This window comes from Labrus mixtus, chromosome 5, assembly GCF_963584025.1.
Source record: "Labrus mixtus chromosome 5, fLabMix1.1, whole genome shotgun sequence".
In the NCBI taxonomy this organism is placed as follows: domain Eukaryota; kingdom Metazoa; phylum Chordata; class Actinopteri; order Labriformes; family Labridae; genus Labrus; species Labrus mixtus.
This window is the reverse complement of record NC_083616.1, coordinates 21,796,541-21,815,900: the sequence shown is the minus strand read 5'-3', so window position 1 is coordinate 21,815,900 and position 19,360 is coordinate 21,796,541. Positions and strand designations below refer to the sequence as shown.

General features: G+C 41.5%; 1 protein-coding gene across 2 annotated transcripts in view; it reads right to left on the bottom strand.

Moving 5' to 3' along the window:
- Positions 1 to 15,073: 15,073 nt before the first annotated feature.
- LOC132974467 (ADP-ribosylation factor-like protein 15) overlaps positions 15,074 to 19,360 on the bottom strand; it is a 99,147-nt gene continuing 94,860 nt past the window's right edge. For both annotated transcript variants that reach the window (XM_061038543.1, XM_061038542.1), the window contains exon 5: positions 15,074 to 16,505. In XM_061038543.1, the coding sequence (XP_060894526.1) occupies positions 16,353 to 16,505 (153 nt within the window). In that variant the 3' untranslated portion in view covers positions 15,074 to 16,352. The remainder of the gene's footprint in view (positions 16,506 to 19,360) is intronic.

The following is a 19,360-nucleotide window of genomic DNA, read 5'->3' as shown; positions in this document are numbered from 1 at the left end:
TGTGGAGAGTAGCACAACAGGAATTTTTGAAACAGTTTTTCACTTCAGCATCTGTGCAGTAAAGTTACCTCGTCTTTAAGACCCTTTGACTAAACTGTTAGCCAGTGAAATAATTCTGGGTTAGGGTTAATAATTCTGACCTTTTATCATAAAGACAGGACAGTTTATAGAGTTAGAAATCAGAGAGAGAGAGAGAAAGTGGAGAATGACCTGAACCCAGGCTGTCCACTTCGAGGACTACTCTGTAAGTGGGGTACGCAAACCAGCCGCTAGTCCGTCAGTGCCTTTGAAAATAGCTTTTACTGTTTAGTCTCATTATGACCCTCTTCAATGATCTCCTTATTTGTTAAGTCTGGGATAAAGGGATACTACCCTTTAACCAACAACATCACAAGAAGTTGACCCGTTGCTGTTTGTTGTTGGGCAACAGAAGTTACTGTATATGTAAAAAGAAACATGTTGCTTATGAATCAGCCAAGTAAATAGTGTGTTGGAACTGCAGTGCAAACAGAGAAACAATCACTTTCCCACACTGAGAGTTTCAGGTTGTTTGGTTTGAAACAAGAGAGAAATACAAATGGTGTACTGCTTTTCAAAAATTGTGAAACATAAGATCCTTTCAGCTTTTCTGGAGCGCTAATTTATTTAACTTATCTTATTTTGGTTTGGTAAAAAACAACACTTTAACATTTCCCAGATTGATTTCTGCTTCAAATGTGGCTATGTTTTATATGAGGCACATTCTGATTAAAGGCTCATTTAATCTTTATCGCTTTCTGCCTAAAAAAACTAAAAAATGTATCCCTGTTGAGATGTTTGGAAAAGCCATAAATTCTTTGTAATGCTCTGCTATTCACACTTGGCAGTGCACTTGATGCCAGCGCTTGTTTATGGCCTTTGTGTTCAGTAAACAGTGGTGTTACTCTGCGCCCAGTCCCAAACTGCGTGACTGCACTGACATTCACACACCAATCATGAGCGCCTAATTGGTATAGCCCTTCGTTAATTAACGCACTGCATTGCAAATCTTTCACAGACTTGCGCTCGCTATTTATTTTGTTCTGTCACTCGGCACATCAAAAGAGCCGATCTGATATGAGCGTAATGGTCCAGCTGAACGGCAGGACATGAATGACAGCATGTGTTGCTTTTCCCTTTGAAATCCCCTTTGGAGAGAAGCAGCTTTTGGCACAACTCTGTGTCATAAAAAGTTGAAAGCATTCCGCACGTCTTGGCCTATAAGCACAATAATGTATGTGAAATGAGTGCGGTGGCGCAGTGGCATTGTTCAAACTCATCATGGCAACGCAAACTTCAGCAAAAGCACCGCTCAGATCGGTCAGGACACAGACTTTGGTCCAACTGTCCTGACAGTTCAACAGCCAGAGAAACAATGTTCTGAATTGTTGGCAGCACTGGAAAGTTCGATTTCTGGTTTGAATGAACCTAACATTAGTTATTAATTACAGCAAAATGTTTTGTCTCATTTATTTGAGAAGAATTATAGCAAGCTTTGGTTCAGCTGACCATCAAAAAAGCAGTTTGTCTTTAATGCTTCTGCTGCCACCCGTTATACAATAATGTGGAAGAATGAAGTTATGATCAAAACGTGTAGAATAATTACATTTCAAATCAACACTTACCTCTTTTCATAGTAAGAGCATGTTATAAGAAGAAGTCCCAATAAAAAGCTCACAGCCTGTTTGTCTATTCAAACAGGAGAAACAAGAACCACTCCTCAGACAATCAAATAGATTTTGATTAAGTTTGTAAATCAACATTTGAATGAAAGTATACTATATATTTTCTTCAGTGGACGTGTGTAGTTACATTTTCACCGCCATAACTACCACTTCCTGTCAATATCAGAACCCTGTTGGAAGGTTATTGTGAAGGTCGGTTCAGTTGAGCTCAAATTTGGCTTTGGATTAAATCTGATTGTAATCGATTGTAAAAGTTCTGACTTTCCTCCGCTCTACTGAGGTGGCACTTTTGGCCGTGCAGCATGTTTAACACATTCATACATAGTGCAGAGATTGCATATGTGCTGTGTGGATTTGGAAGCAAAGACAGATTTTCCACAGCTGAAATGTGCAACATAGAAAGTGGCACCTGCTCATTATCACAGTTTTTAAGTGGTTTCAGGCAGCAACAGTGTCACAGTGTTTCATTGTTTTATGGGTCAGGTAATAATTGCCCCTCACCAGCTGGAAGATATAATTAAGAAAAACACTACAATGAGTGATGCTGGAAGAAACTACAATCTGGTTTATACTGTCAAAGCAGCGCTCAGATTCTAAAGAGCCAACATGGGAATGTGACTCCAAGGGAAGGATTTTTTGTGTGTGGAAAAAGACCATAAGTCTAAAATACAAAAAGCGTAAAGACCAGATAGTGAACCGAGGATATCCAGCCAGAGACCTGTGTCCAAAAATAGAGTGCTTATAATGTGGAAGAAACCTAAATTCCTCTTGATTTGTTGTTATTCTCTGTAATAAAGCCAGCTCTGGCTCCTGTCATTAGAGAAATCCTCCTCCACTCTGTTGGAGAGCAGGCCGGCTGTTATCGAGCCGCGCGGCCTGCTTTGACTGTGCAGCTGGACAAAAGACCCGATGTGAGGGTTTTAGTTTGAACGTGTGCCAAGATGCTATTTGTTAATGGAGCTTCTCCAAATAACACACACACCTTCACTCACGCAAACCACTCCCTGGCCCACGATGACCCAACGATCAGTGCTGTCTGCTGCCGCTCACTACTGTGAACTCCTCAACCCGGGCGATGAGGCACGCAAGCCCCGCTCATCTGCAGCCAAAGGCCTGCGTCCTCGTGTGTGTGTGTGTGTGTGTGTGTGTGAGAGAGAGAGAGAGTTTTCAGCTCACTGTGTGGACTAAAGCTTTTTTTGAAGGGCACAGATCACAGATTGATGATGACTTCTGGTTATCCAAACAAAAGCTCACAGCAGGCAGCACTGAAGAGGACCTGTTTACCTGAAGTGTACTGTTTTTATTATCCTGGCGTCATTTGTTCCCGTCGTTACAGAGAGGCAACAAAAACACATATTTGATTGAATTCTTCAACACTTTCACCGACTGAAGCCTTTCTAAAGTGGGCCTACACTAGAGATTCTCTTGACGAGTCAGATTGACAAAATGACTCCTTACATTTGTAATAATATCATGAATTTCCCGGTGAGATTAAAATTTTTTACATCAGGGATTTTATCACATGGTCCTGCCTTTTAATATCGTGTGATGTTCAGGGTCATTGTGAGCAGAGGTACTTGTGAAGCTGAATTGATTCATGGCTTTCTTATGACTTGAAAATATCCAACACAACAGGTGTAAACTAATACTAACATCTTAATGAAGGACATTCACAATGCTGATAATACATATCTGAATACGTTGTTCACACTGACTAGTAAAAGAGTAAAACATATCATACAAACTAGTAAAATATATTGGCCTGGCTTTTTAGTTTCATTTTTTACAGGTAAAATATTTGACTCATTAAATTGATTCATACTTCCAAGTCATTAATAACTTCTCGGCCATTTCTTGAGCAACAAAGTGGAACAACATCTTTGATCCAAACTTCACCTGTAAATTCAGTCAGATTTGTGACGGCAAGGTTTGAAAAAAGAAGAAATGGATTTATATTTCACCTGGGCTGATTCTGAAGAAATGAGCTGCTAAAAGTTGAGGAGTGACATTCCTGCATTTTCCTCAGTCTGTCTCTGCTGTTTCTGCATAGGGGACCCCCCCCCCACCCCCCACCCCCCCAACAACCCCCCACCCACCCACCCAAACGCCTCAGAATCTGCCTGGTTCACATACACAAGATTAAGTAGCAAAAGTGACATCCAAGACCAATCGGGCCACCCAAGAGAACCGCAACCAGCGGAGCGGCTGTCAGAGCCCCCTTTTGCAACATTAATCTTCAAGCCTCTCCTGCACTGCCAACTCACATCTCCTTCAAACGGGACAGGGAGGTACACGACTGAACTTTTCCCTCCCTCAAGGTTTCCTCCTCTCCATCAATTAACTCTTTGGGGGACAATTTATCGTCACCCGCCATGTGCCAGACAACTTCAAACACTGGCACAATGAATGACTTTTCCAGACTTTCTCGAACTTTAATTTAGCAACAAGGAGATAAGCTTGGACATTAGCCCAATTTGTAATCATCCTAAATGGCTTCAGCTGACATGTGAGGCAGAAACTACACTTAAAAAAGTGAATGATGTGTGAGAGGACTACATTTAACGTGTCCGCTCAGGCATTTCTATGGTCTGTTCATGCCATTAATAAGATGGTAAAATTCAGCAGTGAATTTGTCTTAAATGTCAGAGGGCTGTTAAAATAGACATCGAGGAAACAGCTTGCTGACTAAGCCACTTCAACCACCTCAGCTAACCCCTTTGTCTTCTCTGCTGACCAATAGCATCTTTGATCTCTTTCAGGAGGATAACGCTATGCTCTGTGCCTGTGTGTGTTTGTGCGTACGTGCGTGTGTGTGTGTGTGTGGTGGGGGTTATCCTGACCTCCTGGGGGGGGGGGGGGTCACATCCAACCTGATAGCGGTGTGAATGGGAAAACAGCTAAGATGAATACAGCAATTGCTAACTAGCGGAACATGAGTGTGTTATGCTGTGGATGCCTTCAGTCCCAGGAGAGGGCCTTCCTAACCCTGGCCTTTCTTCTGCCCGAGACCTGAGAAGCAAAGGGGGACGTCGCGCCATCTAACAGTCCTCCTTTGAAGAGAGCGACGCAGAAATCAAGCAGCATGCCTCAAATACTTTCTCCTGGTTTTCAGTTCGACTCTTTGCACGTGGCTGGGAACCTAATCCATCAGAATATGTTTCCTTTAAAGGAAATTCTAGTGACATGTTGTATTTTTCTTTTCTTTGTATCGACTTGAAAAGAACAACAAAAAAATGAATGTGACAAACAGGTATCATTTATGTACCCAAAGGCTGATTGATCTTTGCCATTGACTTCTGTTGTGGGAATAAAAGTAAAAAACACATCAGTGCCACCTATTCTTCACTGGATGATTTCTTCATTTTGATAAACATGTTCAATTTAGTTCATGTTGATTCAATCCCTCTTCACCATCCTGCTGCAGAGATACTCATTAGCTGAGCGGATATGTATTCATCCGCAGCTGAAAGTAGTCCCAAACACGTGCACTTTTTACCTGTGTTTAAAAAGATGTCTCGAAAAGAAAAGTTAACCGTGCCCATTGGCCTTGAGGCATAGTGAAAGCGTTAGAAGACAGAAAAACACACTGTTGCTTTAAGTCTCTTCATTGGATTTGTTGATAATATCTTCAGCCTCATCCTATCATCTGTTTCAAAGGTTTGTTCATTCAAATTTCTCAAAATGTTCTTTCGTATCTCGCCCACGCAGATTGTTTTTCAGGATTCCTTTTTGCAGGATTTCTTTGGTCAATACAACAAGGACGAGGTTAAAGAATTGTTTTTGGTGTTTTGTTTTGTTCACATATTCAAATAACTTTTAAGAATTCAAAACAAATATATTTTTTCCTACAAACGTTCAGGATAATCCTCAGACCTGTCTGTGAACTGCTTCTTTTTCAAACCACAGACGGCCAATGTTCTCGTCTCCTGTAACCGGGTCCTTTGTGCTGTGAATGTGTCGTCATGGCCTCATAATGTAGGTTTATGTGTTTATAAAGTAATGTTTTCATTATGTTTGAGTTAATATAATATATAGGGCTGGGAATCTTTGGGTGTCTCACGATTTGATTTGATTTGATTTGATTTGATTTCAATTTCAATTCCTGGGGTCACGATTCGATTCAGAATCTATTTTTGACTCAAAATAATTCTTGATTGATGATTCAAAGTCGATTTTTGAATTAGTACATACTTCAGAATCTACTCCAGTCATCTGAGAGACTGGCTGAATTTCTTGCTGTTCTACTGAGTTAAAGAGCTAGCCTTAGCACTTAGCAGGGAATGACTGATCAGCCAAAAAGAAACAAAAAAAAAAACGATTTTTGGAAGTTATGAAGTGTGATTTAAAATCTCAGAAAATAAGAATCTCGATTTTTAGATGAATGATTTTTTCCCCATCTCTAATCATATCCCATTTGAATGTTGTGGTGGTTTATATGAAGTTGACACAATTCCACATTTATGTTACAATGAATAATATTTTATCTTCTCTTACATGTGTTGACTGTGAAATCTCAAACAGCGGAGTCTAAAGATGTCTTCTGATTTCAGCACTTCATTAAGTGTAACCTGTTTTATGTAGTACGCTTCTTTAGAACCAGTGGAAAACCATCTGAGAGGTGTTTGTCATTATCAGAGCAGAACTGTTTCCAAACATTCAAACTTTACTTTGAATTCAATTGAAATCTAAATGATTTTAATTAAAGATTAAATACGGTCAGAATGACCCTTTAAATGCACAGACTCTGAGAACTCTTTAAACTTTTAAAAATGTTTGAATTGAAAATAACAGATTGAAAATGAGAAAACCTCAATGTTGGGCCTTTACTTTAAACTTGTTATGATCACAGTAAGACATATTTCCTCCTGCTGGATTCCTCCTATTGGCTAATCCCATTAGAGGATGTTTAGGCTTAATCCTGAGGACGACTGTAAACAGAGAGGCAGAACTGCCTTGTGATCCCAAAACAGCCCACGTGGACAGGCGAGACATTTCATACATCTGAAGGATTTAAAAACACTGAAGAAGTCTGTTCAGTTCTCAATATCTGCTCAGCAGTCCTGGTTTAATGTGTAATTTAATTCTTCAGCATGTTTAATGAATGTGTTTAGTAAATCTGTGGAGTGGGACTTTATAGATTTGTCTGTTTCTTTACATTTATACATGATGTTTCAGACTCATGACTGGCTCTGTATCCACTCCAGACTTTGACATACTGCTCATTGAGGGTGAACATAATTTAATCGATATTGTTACTGTAAAAGTATAAGAATTCTCAACTCTAGGTGCCAGTTGACCTCTGTAAGCCAGTATAAACTGGTCTTTGACTTGACCTTTCTGACATTTAACCCTAATCCCCAACACCTTAAACACTATTTCTGGCTTCAGCTCTAAGCTTATTCCCTCTACCTCGGGCGTGTTTGAGTGAGCAGCAGAGCTGAATCATCTCAGCACCATGCTGTTCACCTTCTCCTCGCTCTGTTGTTCACTCTCATCTTATTTGTGTCTGACTTTGCAGTTTCCTGCCTGACTCAGGGTGCGTTTCGTCATCCCTGTAAGGGCAACATTGAATTAGCACTGGACCAAATATGGCCCCTGCAGTGATCAAACTGCTGCGTGCCAGAACTTCGGTAAAACACAGGTGTTCTCTCTCCGCGCAGAGGCCGTGTTTACTAGATTGTTCCTGTGAAAGACTCACTTTTCCTCCTTTTTTTTTCGCTTTCACACAGAACGTTTGTATTTGGAGAGCTGCAAGCTGCCCACATAGTGTCGTCACTGGAGCTGCTTTCCCCGTAAACAGTTTGGATTCAATGAGCTAATCCACCTCCAGAGGTTGGCTCAGTGCCACGCAGCACACCAAACAGACCCTGGTGTATAAAAGGGCAAATTTATAGGCAACAATTAAATATTTACTGCAGATTAGCGGACGATTAATCACCTGTTGCTCCTTACAAAACAGTCCCTGCGTTGGCTCGTAGTCGTTATCAGAGGCCAACTCCTGTAAAAACTATGATTAAGACAGTCAGTGACGTAACTGTCACTTGTGTTATTTTAGTGTTGATGCAACATCACTTTGGGGAAAGATTTGATGTAATTTCATCATGTTTCATAAAAAGCTTCCTCTTTATTAACTTTTCTCCAGAGCCTCCCTTCCTGATGCTCATACCTCAAGTTGACATGAATTTAAAGCTGGAGCCTGCACTTCATAAAGCCACAGCACCTCCTCTGAGTGCAGCCAAACCACAGCTGCACTCTGCACATGTTCATAGATTGTCCTACAGAGAGAGGTGGTGCACGCACAGAGCCCTCCCCTCTGTTTTTCCCCTGTTTTCTGGGCGCTGACAGTAAATTCTACAAAGTCCAAAACAAGGACGGTCAAAGCGTCACGTCTGTTCGTCTTCAAAGAGTTATGACAGAGAGAGAATAACGAGTAAAAAGGGAAAAGTCTGATAGCCATCAGTGGGACGGGGACTCTAGTAAACACAGCACTGAGTCTAGACCGCTCGAGACGGGCATGTTAAGGTCACGCTCATAAAAGTTCCCATAGACACGGTGCTCCTTATTGGCCTTCAGGGGAAGACCGGAGCAGGAGTCACCTGCACAGATGGGTCAGGAGCCGCTCCGCTGAGAGCTGCTGTACTGGGCCCCCATCACACGGCCGGACGGAGCAATAGGTTTCATAATGCGGCACATCGTGAATCAGGACCAAGCTTCAAATAACTCTGTAGACTAAACTGGGCTGTGTGTGGTAGGTATGTAGGGAAGGCGGGGCAGTTATCAGCAAAACATGGCCTGCAACGTGACAGAGGTGTCATCATATAGGGAACATTTCAAGAGAAGAAGAGAAAAATATATGATTCTGTAACTTAAAAAAAAGTATTTTTAAATCTTATACTTGTAACACATCCTCCAGTGGCCACCAATAATTGACCTCTTAAAGGAATGCAACGCCTCCTTCATGACTGACATTTGCTTTTAGCAGCTCCTGTGGGATGGGGCGGTAGGCCAGTGGAAGGGGATAGCGGGGGAGATCCTCTGGAGATAAACTGCCATGCCCCCTGTCCCTCAGACAACAAAGAAAGTGAGTGATGTTTGTCTGAAAACCAAGAGCCGCGATCCCCCTTGTTTTGATGTGTGGGCCACCTGGGATGCGGGTCTCCATCAGCACTCGGGCTGATGGAGAGAGGAAGAGAAACAGGACTCACACAGATCTCGTCCCCAGGACAAACAATGTGAGTGACAAGCCTGCTGGAATCCCACGGAAGTCACCCAACAGACGAGGCATTCAAAAACGCAAGAAAAACAAGAGGCGTTTAGGTCGCCACAAAGGGCCGGAGGAGAATCGCACAGCGTGGTCTCCTTAGTTAATCCAGGACAAAAGTGGATGTCATTAAAGCTCCCGTGAGGAGTTTGAGTTGGATATGAACAAGACTGAAATTAATACTGACGCTTCCATCTGCAGTACAAATAAACACAGACCATCAGCAACAAGCCTGATTATGTCTTTAGAGTTCTTTTGAATGCCTACTGGAGTAAACCCTGATTTGGGGCGTGCAGAATGATATGTTTGACAGTTAAAGACTTTTTCCACTTTATGCTGATTGAACCAGTATACTTCAGAGAAAAACACAGTACTTAACTGTTAGGCACATTTATTTGAGAGCTTGAAGTGGATCTTTTTAACCTACTTACCAATATATTAACCTGTTTATGTATTTATACATAAAATACTGCATACATAGTAAAGTCACCAAAATGTTTTCAATACTTACATGGGTCATTCTAACAGTCCAATAAGTATTTCTATTACACAGTAAGAGTATTTTGATGCCCATATTTTTTTATTTTACTCCCAGTGGAGAAATTTCACTTTGAGGTATTGCTATATCACCTTTGTGATCATTTCTCGATCGTAGGACAAAGAGAGGATCAGAAGTCGTACAGGCCATAAAAAGACAAAACTGTTATCAGTGAAACGTCCCTCACTTTTACCTGCTGTGCAGTCCGTTGCAGTGTGAGCTTTGCAGACTTGAATCCATGAAGATCCTGGTTCATAAATCTGAGGCAGTGTATGAAATGTCGGGAAGGCAATTTTCCGCATCCCAAATCTGTTCCAAAAACAGAGACTTGTGAGCGTTTATGTATTTTAACATTAGAAAAACATTTGTAGAAGGGACAATGAAAAGACTGGGTGAGAAAGTCAGAGCTTCCGTTCGTCCCAGACTAACAGGACTGATTGGAAAGAAATGACTCTAACAGCTGTCTGGTTCACTGCACAATATGCTCAATGTCCACGTCTGATGAAATTACTGCGGTATAAACAGACTAATTCAATAGACTGAGATTTGCTTGTGTTTCATGATCATTATATCAGATGTAATGAACTGGAAGAGATGCAGGGTCAAGTAGACATCAACTGGAATACCTGAAGTTAAGTTGAATTAAGTCTTAAACTCCAGGAAAAACTATAAAGGACTATTAAGGGGAAAAAAAAGCGGATCAAGTTAAAAATAAATGAGTTATCATGTTGCTGCAAAGTGCACTCTGCATGTCGGGGATGTACCCCAACAAGATTCTGTCAGGATTGATCAGCTCATTTGTTTTTCATATTGAACACAAACCTGCTGCATCACATGCATGACACGGGAGTAATCTTCTTTCCATTCAGCATCAGAGGAATCTCCTGCAGCACATCTACAATCACACGGTTAGCAAACAAACATACAAGGAATACATGTTTTTTTAATTTACATAATTAAAACACAAAGTGAAAGATGATTGGTGGGAAGAAAAAGTCAGGTTACAAGTTTATGACTTAAACATTCATTATTAAACATATTTTTGGAATTCTTATTGGCAGGATATTAAATCTTTATAAGTCAATGCACTAATGTTGTGAGCATGATTTTACTCTTCAATGTAAAGGCCTTTATCAGGGTTCCTTTGATACTGCCCTATTATTGCTTTTTAATAGTAAGGAAAAAAACTAGTAGGTGTAGTACATGAACCTGAATTAAGATCTCTACCAGGACTAAGCAGTAATAAGAGGAACTCTCTTATTTATGGGCTTGTAGTTGTAGAATATGAAAAGGTGTGTACATAATAGAAAATACTTATATTTGTCACTATTATATGACTGGATGATTATCTTTGTTACATTGTGTATAAAATGTGTAATGAACTTTGAGTGTGTTAACATTCAGAGTTCCTACAATTAAAATGGTTTAAATTTTAAATAATCCAAACTGGTCGTCTTTGCTTCAGCAGTCAGTCATTTACTGCCCCGTAGAGTGCAGACCAATTTACATGCCTTTGTTTTTTTACCTTTGAATCTATTTCTGATTTATCCTGAATATTAATCTATCAAATTCAAACGACATTTCCTGGACGACTACAATCTTATAACAATCAAAATAAGTTTGTAGAACATCAAATCAAAATTTGGTTGAGTGACACTCAGAATGTCAGAGGGCTCAACGTTGTGTGTCTCATTACTTCACACGTCTGGAAATTATTATTTTGTCCAGGGAACATTTCCTCACTAGCTTACATCATGTCAATGCATTTCCGTCATTTGTGTTTGTTGTTCAAAGGGTGTGTGTGTGTGAGCGTGTGTGTGTGAGTCATGGAAGAGCAGAGTGTTGAAACAAAGAGGAAACACCTCAGATGAACCCAGAGGTCACACACACACACACACACATGTAACATGAATGAAAGCAGCACCCTGGCTGGTCTCTGTGCTGTGTCACTGCTTGAGGATCCTGACGAGGGGAGCGGCCCCTGGCTGTGAGGAAACGTGGGGTGTCCTGCGTGGAGTGTCGGCTGTGGGAGTCAGAGCAGGGGTACGAGGCCCAGATGGATGTCGGGGCAACATCTGTTCCGCCTCTCGGCTGGGTCTTATCAGCAGAAAAGCTGCCACACACACTGGACAGCAGAAGATGGAGAGAAAAAGGGAATTCTTTGCAGAGTTTAAGAAAACATGCCGGCTTTCGTTTGTCTTGTAAACAAAAGTTAGGTTCCCCGTCGGGTCGCGCATTTGCATTTCACAAAGCTCACAGGCTTTATTTTGTTGTGTGTGAGAGACTCTATTTGTTTTTACCTCTGGTGGGTCTTTATACTGCGTGAGGCACACTGTCCTACCAGTGCAAATAAACTGCACGATTTCACATCAATGCAGTCAAACTCAAAGGGCCATCACAATTCAGTTTTTTCTAAATTTTCATTTAAATTCCACAAACGTTCACTATATTCTTTATAATTGAAGCTTTAACACACATTTTAAAACGGTCTCTAGATCCTTGCTTGTGTTGTTAATGATCTCAGTCACTTTTGACTAAAGCGTCAGCTAAATGACATGTAGGATAAATAAAATGCTATAATTCAAATTAATACAAAACAATGAAACTCAATAAATGTGCTCGTAATGCTATTCAAGCTTTTCTTGTGATCGTCTTTACATTTTCATCGTTTCTCATAATAATAATAATCTAATAGTGTATTTTATTTTGTACAACAAACTTGTAGTTTTATTAACACATAACAGTCTAAATACGACTTAAAGGCCTGATGTCATAATCTCTAATGCCTTTTAATAGGACCTTATGACATCATATTTTTCAGTATTTGATTGATCATTTACTTTTTTTTGTTATATCTCTAGATTTTTGGAATCCGTCACACAGAGTACTGTATTTCTCTTTCTCTTCTCTGCACCAAGGTTGATGATCATAAGAAGAAAATACACACTGCTTAACTCCCAAACGAGAAGAGCAGGGACAACACGCTCTGGCAGCTTCTACTTTACGCTTGAAGGAGTCACGCTGAGGTTGTGCTGAAAAAGGTCAAATGTTTGAAGATAATATTTTTGAAAATCCCACATGGTTTTCATTCATGCCATGGCCGGTCTGCTCCCTCAGCAGTAAAATTACGAGTGCTGATTTACAGTCCTTCAGTGTTTGAATATACGCAGCCAGTATTTCAATCAAATCCACACCTTTCCTGTGTTCACTGTAACGCATATGAACTGTACATACTGTAACTAAGTTGTTCAAAGAGAACAAGCGATGACGTGCATGCAGCGCTCTTTCTATGTCAGAAAAGCAAAAGTACAAAAGATTTACAAATGATGCTGGAGGCTTCCCGTTTGCACATGGTCTGTGGTTGCCAGGTGTGAACTCTGAAGAATACATATGAAAGTTCTTTTTTGTGTCAAGCTTAGTCAGCCTTAAAAAGAAACGCTCTGGCATTCAACGAGCTTCATTCTTTCACACCTTTGCTTTATTTACAGCCAGAAATGAAGCCTGCAATAGATAGTTTGATGTTCCCCCCCTTCCAGGCAATTTATTACCATTCAGATTAGTGAACTATAGAAATCAACATGCAGGGACCTGAAAGTTTCTAGAGAAACTGTATCCATCACAGTAAACATCACATCCGTTATTGTTGCTTGGTAATATGACCGTGAACACAGACCGATTAGCACATCAATAACAAAACTGCTCTGAAGCTTCTTATCTGGAAGCCACATTGAGGGTCTGCTGACAAGGAGGACAGACAAAAATAAATAGAGAAACACACAGCCAGACAGCAGCAATTAAACAGGTAGAGCAGGTAAAGGCTTGTGTGGGACAAGAGAAAGGCTGCATCTTTTAAGGGAAGTAGAATCAACTATACAAAGACAAAGAGAGAGAGAGAGCGTGAGGATTATTGTAAGAGATAGAGAGGGAGGGAGAGGGGGGTCCCCTGTCTCTCTTTTTCATCCAGGAGGGCTGCTCACTGAGGTCCTGGCCTCTTCCCTTCCCCGTGGAATCCTGGACGCCCAAGCTGAGGGAAGGCTGCCTCGGCCTGACCAAAGGGAAGCAGAGAGAGGGACCGAGAGATAGTGAGGTAAAGAAAGGGATGCAGAGAAGAAGAGAACCTGAGAAATGAGTGAATAAGGTGAGAGAGATAGAGAGAGGGCAAAATCAGAGAGAAAGTGAGAACGACAGAAAGAAAAGGGGGAAGCGAGGCGAGCTCAGCAGCCCGTGGTTTGTCTCAGGGCTGCAACAGCTTCCAGAGCTGGTGTGCAGCAGACTGAAGAGAAGCACGTCTGCCCCAGAGGCAGAGACTGGAAAACAGGATCAAAGAGTCGCCAAGGCAACCTGCATGACACACATTGTATTAAAGCCACACGGTTAATTTGAAAGAGATGGAAGAAGGGCAAAAGGAGAAGAAAGGGGGAGGCAGAGGTAGCACAGAGTAGAGTGTATTTATCAGGAACTCTTGTCTCACTTGCTTGACTTTCCACTCAAAACTTTCTTCAGCTGCTACACTTTGACCTCTAGGGTTTCTTTGAAAAATCATAAATTATGAGACAACCTTCAATGCCTCATCTGGGATTTCATGACCATCCTCTCGTGTCTCCACAGGTCAACTTGAATACAAATCAGAACTGTATATTGTTCAACTCATCGTCCGTTTCATGCTTACATAGATTGCTGGAATGTTGAAGTATAAAAAACAAAAACAAAGTCATCATACCTATAAATATATGTTGTTGTTGGTATCACAAGGTTACACATAAAAGATTCTGAGACTGGATTGAGTGTGACTCTTAGATATGTGAAATATCAAACTAAAAAAATCTATCAAAATGTAAATAACAACAGAGGCCATATTGACATTTTTTAAAACTTTAATTGCCATAATAGACAAAAAGCTTGATTGGAAAAAAACAAAACAAATAACGATACAAAATCAACAAAAACTAAAAAAAAACAGACAGCAGTGAATGTGTGAGCAGATGAAATGCCAAGTCCAACATTTGTATAATCCCTCGTCCACAGATTTGTTTTGCATTCAGGTGACTGAATGGGGCACAGATCCCTCCAGAGTCTAAAAGCTAGCTGGCAGATCTCAGTCAAGGACAAAATGTGATTAAAAACCTGACAAAACACTGAACATAATGGGGCGCCGGTAGCCTAGCAGGTAGTGTGCGCGCCCCATGTCGGAGGCTCACGTCCTCAAGAGTGGGAGGTCCGGGTTCGAATCCAACCTGTGGCACCTTTCCTGCATGTCGTTCCCCACTCTCTATCCCCGGTTTCTGACTCTTTCCACTGTCCTATCTCTAAAAAAATTAAAGGCATAAAAATGCCCCCCTCCCCAAAAAAAAAAAAAAATCTTTAAAAATAAAAACACAGGGAGGCGGTGTGATCATTATTCATTAGTGAAGCACATCTTGGGGAAACCTGTGGCACGATCAATACGACTCATTTTAAAGGTGCTAGTCCACACGAGGGCAGAAAGATGACATGTGGGATGAAAACCCCACAGAGTGGTAATGGGGACGGGGAGCGGAACTGCAGTGGAGGAGCATAGTGCGTTGGGATGAGGTGGGGCGGGGGTCCACGATAAACAGCAGACAGGGAGGGGTCTTCACAGACAGTTGGAAGGCATTAGGGTGTCGGACAGGGACTTGTCAGATGCAGCTGTTGCTGCGACTGATTGATAGAGTTTGTATTCCACCCTGATGGGAGACAGGAGCTGCTCCCCGGGCAGAGACGGATTATGTGAGTTTCAAAAGGAAAAAAGAAAACAATAAAAAAATGTGAAAATGAAAACAAACAAGACATTTGCTTTACATACAGAAAACTTACTTCATCACATTTTTCTATCTTGAGGCTGCATGGAGCCTGGGCAATCATTGCATTTTTTTCTTTTCCTCCTGGTCTTTGATTTCAAACAATTCATAAGTGTGTTATGACATAGAAATCTGAATGCACTGTACATAGCTCTACGTGGTTAACATACAGAGCTATAAAATATACCCTAAGTTGCACATTTATAAAAGCATTCTTGTGCCCACTTCACTTCTCAGTATAGCACTCAGTCACATGATTACTAGTGCTTGTGTATGGCTGCACAGGAGGGTACACTGCAATATATTGTTAGCATGTACATAATACTCCATGAGATACTCAGACTACACTATTCAGATTAGATATGTAACTACCGTACATAAGACAAGGCATTGGACTATGCACTCCAATCACACAACAACATTCGTTGTTACCGGGTCAAAAGGAGAAGCACACAGACGACCATACAGTTCTTCTCAGTGACAACGTCAACAGTGCCCACCCACACATCCTGTAAAGTCATTACTGGAGATGTTAAACATATCTACAGACAACCTGGGCTCACTCTGTGTGTGACTGATGTGTGTGTGTGTGTGTGTGTGTGTGTGTATAAGACTGAGAATGTGTGTGTTAGTGTCCAATGATGACTGAAGGAATGCCATATGTCCCACATGCCACTGGTTTAATCCCAAAGGCGCAGACAGTAGTAAACAAGATTTCCATTTCTGGCAGAGTTCAGTGATTTTCCTGTATAAACTGCTTTACATCAGTTGTGTTTAATGGCAGCTCTCCGCGCTCAGGCTGTAGTGGCTGACTGCTTGTGCACAATCTCAATTTGAAAAAAAAAAAAAGAGAGCCCAGTAAAAGGTGGCTAACATACAATACACTTCTCAAAGGAGGCCAGCTTTCTGCTCTATATTCTTGTGTGTACATGTGTGTGTCTGTGCATGTGTGTGTTCATGTGCAACAGCAGCGCCTGGTGCTCTTCTTTGTCGTCAGCCGCTAACGTCTCTTAGCATTAGCAGCGTTAGCATCATATCCTTGCAGGCTCTGTGTCTTTGTCCTCCAATAGGCTAATGAACTGACCAAATATTTCCTTCACCGTCTCCATGTTGTCGGTGGAGCTGCCCTCCAGGATCCAGCGCTTCCCTCTGGCCAGCGGCTCCAGCTCAAAGTATTTCTTGATCTGCGGAACAAATATAGACAAAACACTCAGGTTTTAAATCCTGTTTAATCATACTTAAATGGGAAACATATTTTAATTCCAGCAAATGAGCATGTTTTTGAGTTGAAGTATTTTACAAATGTTTATTTCAACAGCCGTACCACTGGCTCTAAAACATGATGATAACGAGCAGGCAAACGTCATCAGGTGTTTGAATAATTAAAATATCGGCAAACGTGAGAAAATGAAGAATACTTTGCTTTGTGTATTAAGTTGCTGGCTGGAATAATATTTAGCGTGATCACATTTAGCGTTTGGGTGTTTTTTCGACCTGACAGTCAGAAAAGATTTTAATTTGACCGGAGTGTAAGATAAGCACTGAGTTTACTGTTGCATTTCTGTTTTCAGAGGCCACAAGACATTCAAAAGCAAAAGCAGAAGCCCCCTGTATTATTCTCTAACCCTACTACAGTTACATGCTCGATGGGGTTTCTTCATATAATCACTAACATGAAACAGTATGCTCCCAAAGTTTAGGAATAAACAGATAAATAAAATGGACTTAGTGAAATAAAACTGAATTTGTCTCTGTAAGAATGTGGCCTGTTGCTTTGGCACTGCTCTTTGTAACAGTTGATTATAATGCTCATATGCCGGCTTTCAGTGGGGTGCGCTGAGGTTGGTGGTAGAACCAGAACCAGCTGTAAAGTAAAAACAAATCTCTGCAGAGGGAAACAATGTCTCAGACCTCCACTGAGGGTACTGCAGGTTGTTAGGGATTCTGACATTTTTAAGCCAAGAGTAATGGAAGCTATTCCGTTTGCCCGATGTGGATGAAGTTCAGCCATATCCTCCTGTTTGTCTGTAAGCCAGCGAGGAATCACAGAGACAAATGTGTCCTGTCTGACCAAGTCTGAGAACAATACAAAAGATAGGAGTTATGTTTGGTTTTAAAGAGCTTCACTGTTGATCCCAAAATAAGTTATTATGATTAGTATTTCGTTCCTGATTATTGTCATGTTGTTTTACTCTAAATATTAATGCAAAGACTTGGGCTGGAAAGGAGACTTTCATCAAACTGCACACGTACCAATGCTGAAGACTTTTAATCACAAGGACTGGAAAAAAAGGCTTTCATTACATTCGTGTAAGCGTTCTGATATTATTTGTACATATTTCTGCTAATACAAATCAAACATCGATGACAGAGCTTTTATATAATCAACACAGCAGATAAGCTCAGTATAATAAAGTGCTCTTATTCAATACAAGAATACAAATACATTCAAGCACATCAGCAAATCCGTACAGGTGTCCGTCACACAGTCAAATGACTTTTCAACTTCAAGTGAAATTGCTTTTGTCTAGACCGTGCAGAGCTGTCTAGCTGTGCCATGGTGTGTGGCATGAAGAGGATGGGGAGGAGGAGAAGAGGGAGGAGGGAGGTGGGGGTATTCTTTGTGTCTGCTCAAATCCAGCCAGCCATGCCAGTGAGTGGGAGAGCAAGCGCTGTCTCTGCCCCTGAGCCGAGTCTCTGTCCGGGTGTAATGTGAGTTTAATGACAGATTAAGTCACCTCAGCCGTGTTTGGCTCAGAGGCCTGGCTAGAAAGCCGAGCGGACCCAAACAGTGTTAACAAATCTGTCTGGGTAACTCGAGCTGCCCTAGTCCAGGCTCTAGCCCCAGACCTAGACTGCAGACGTTGCGGCTGGCTGCCTGTCTGGCTGGCTGGCTCACTTGTCTGCCGGTAGCCAAGGCCCTCTTCTGGAAGATTCTGGCCCCTGCACTGGCAGACAGTCAAAAGGGCAGCAGTGACCTCTGTGCAAGTGCAGACATGCTCAAGCTTCTGTCACTTCTCCTGCTTCGCCCTCGTGCCAACAGAACACGAACCAGGTGCATCTTAAAGTGCGGCAAATGCCTACAATGGTTTGTAACATCAGGCAACTGATCTTACACACCTGATACCAGATGACTTGTCAAGTTTTCCACACAGCTTAAAAGTTATGCATCATGAAATACTGAAGAATCCTCCATTTATTTAATACCTGGTTGGTATGAACATCTTCTTAGGGGACACATTTCATCAACAAGGCCCATCCCGGCATAGATTTTATTCACACAACAACTGACGATCAGGGTTCTCTGCCAAAAACATGTTACATGACCGAAGGAACCCCATGACCTGCAGTACTGTAACAGACGGGTGCATCCACACTGACAGTCGACAGTGTGGCCCAAAACAGTTTCTCTGAGATTAAGTCCTCCTAAGCACACTTATGCTTGCTTAAGGAATTGCGTGAGGCAGTGGGACGGGTAAGCCACACAAGGCGTCGGTTGCCAGATGGCTCCTAGGATGACCAGTGGGTCACCCAGTCTAGCTTCTTCTAGGTCATACACACCCGGGCCTCGCCTGGTGCATGGGAGAAAGCAGCTTATACATACATGAGGGTGTCAAAAAATCTATAATCACCTGTGTGTGTGTGAGTGTGTGTGTGTGTGTGTGTGTGTGTGTGTGTGTGTGCCCACTGCTGGAACAAGGGTTGGAAATTACCATTTTTGCCTACCTGCCACTGTTGCTGTGGATCTAAAAATCTAGCTGCCACTGTTTTTTTTTTTTTACCAGCCAACATATAATATTACAATCAAGGCTTCAAGTATCCAAATAATAGAATATTTATGATGAGAATTGTTTTAACTATTAAGGAAAATACTGAAATGGTTTTTGTCTTGCTCATATCCAGACAAAAAGTTTGTTATTTTTGTTTACAATTTTGAGGCTGGTTGGAGTCGCCATTGCATTGCATGTCCTGAACGACTGATTAGCTGTTACTAAACCTCGACTCAGAGGCAAGACAATTCATTCATTGCTCTAAAAGT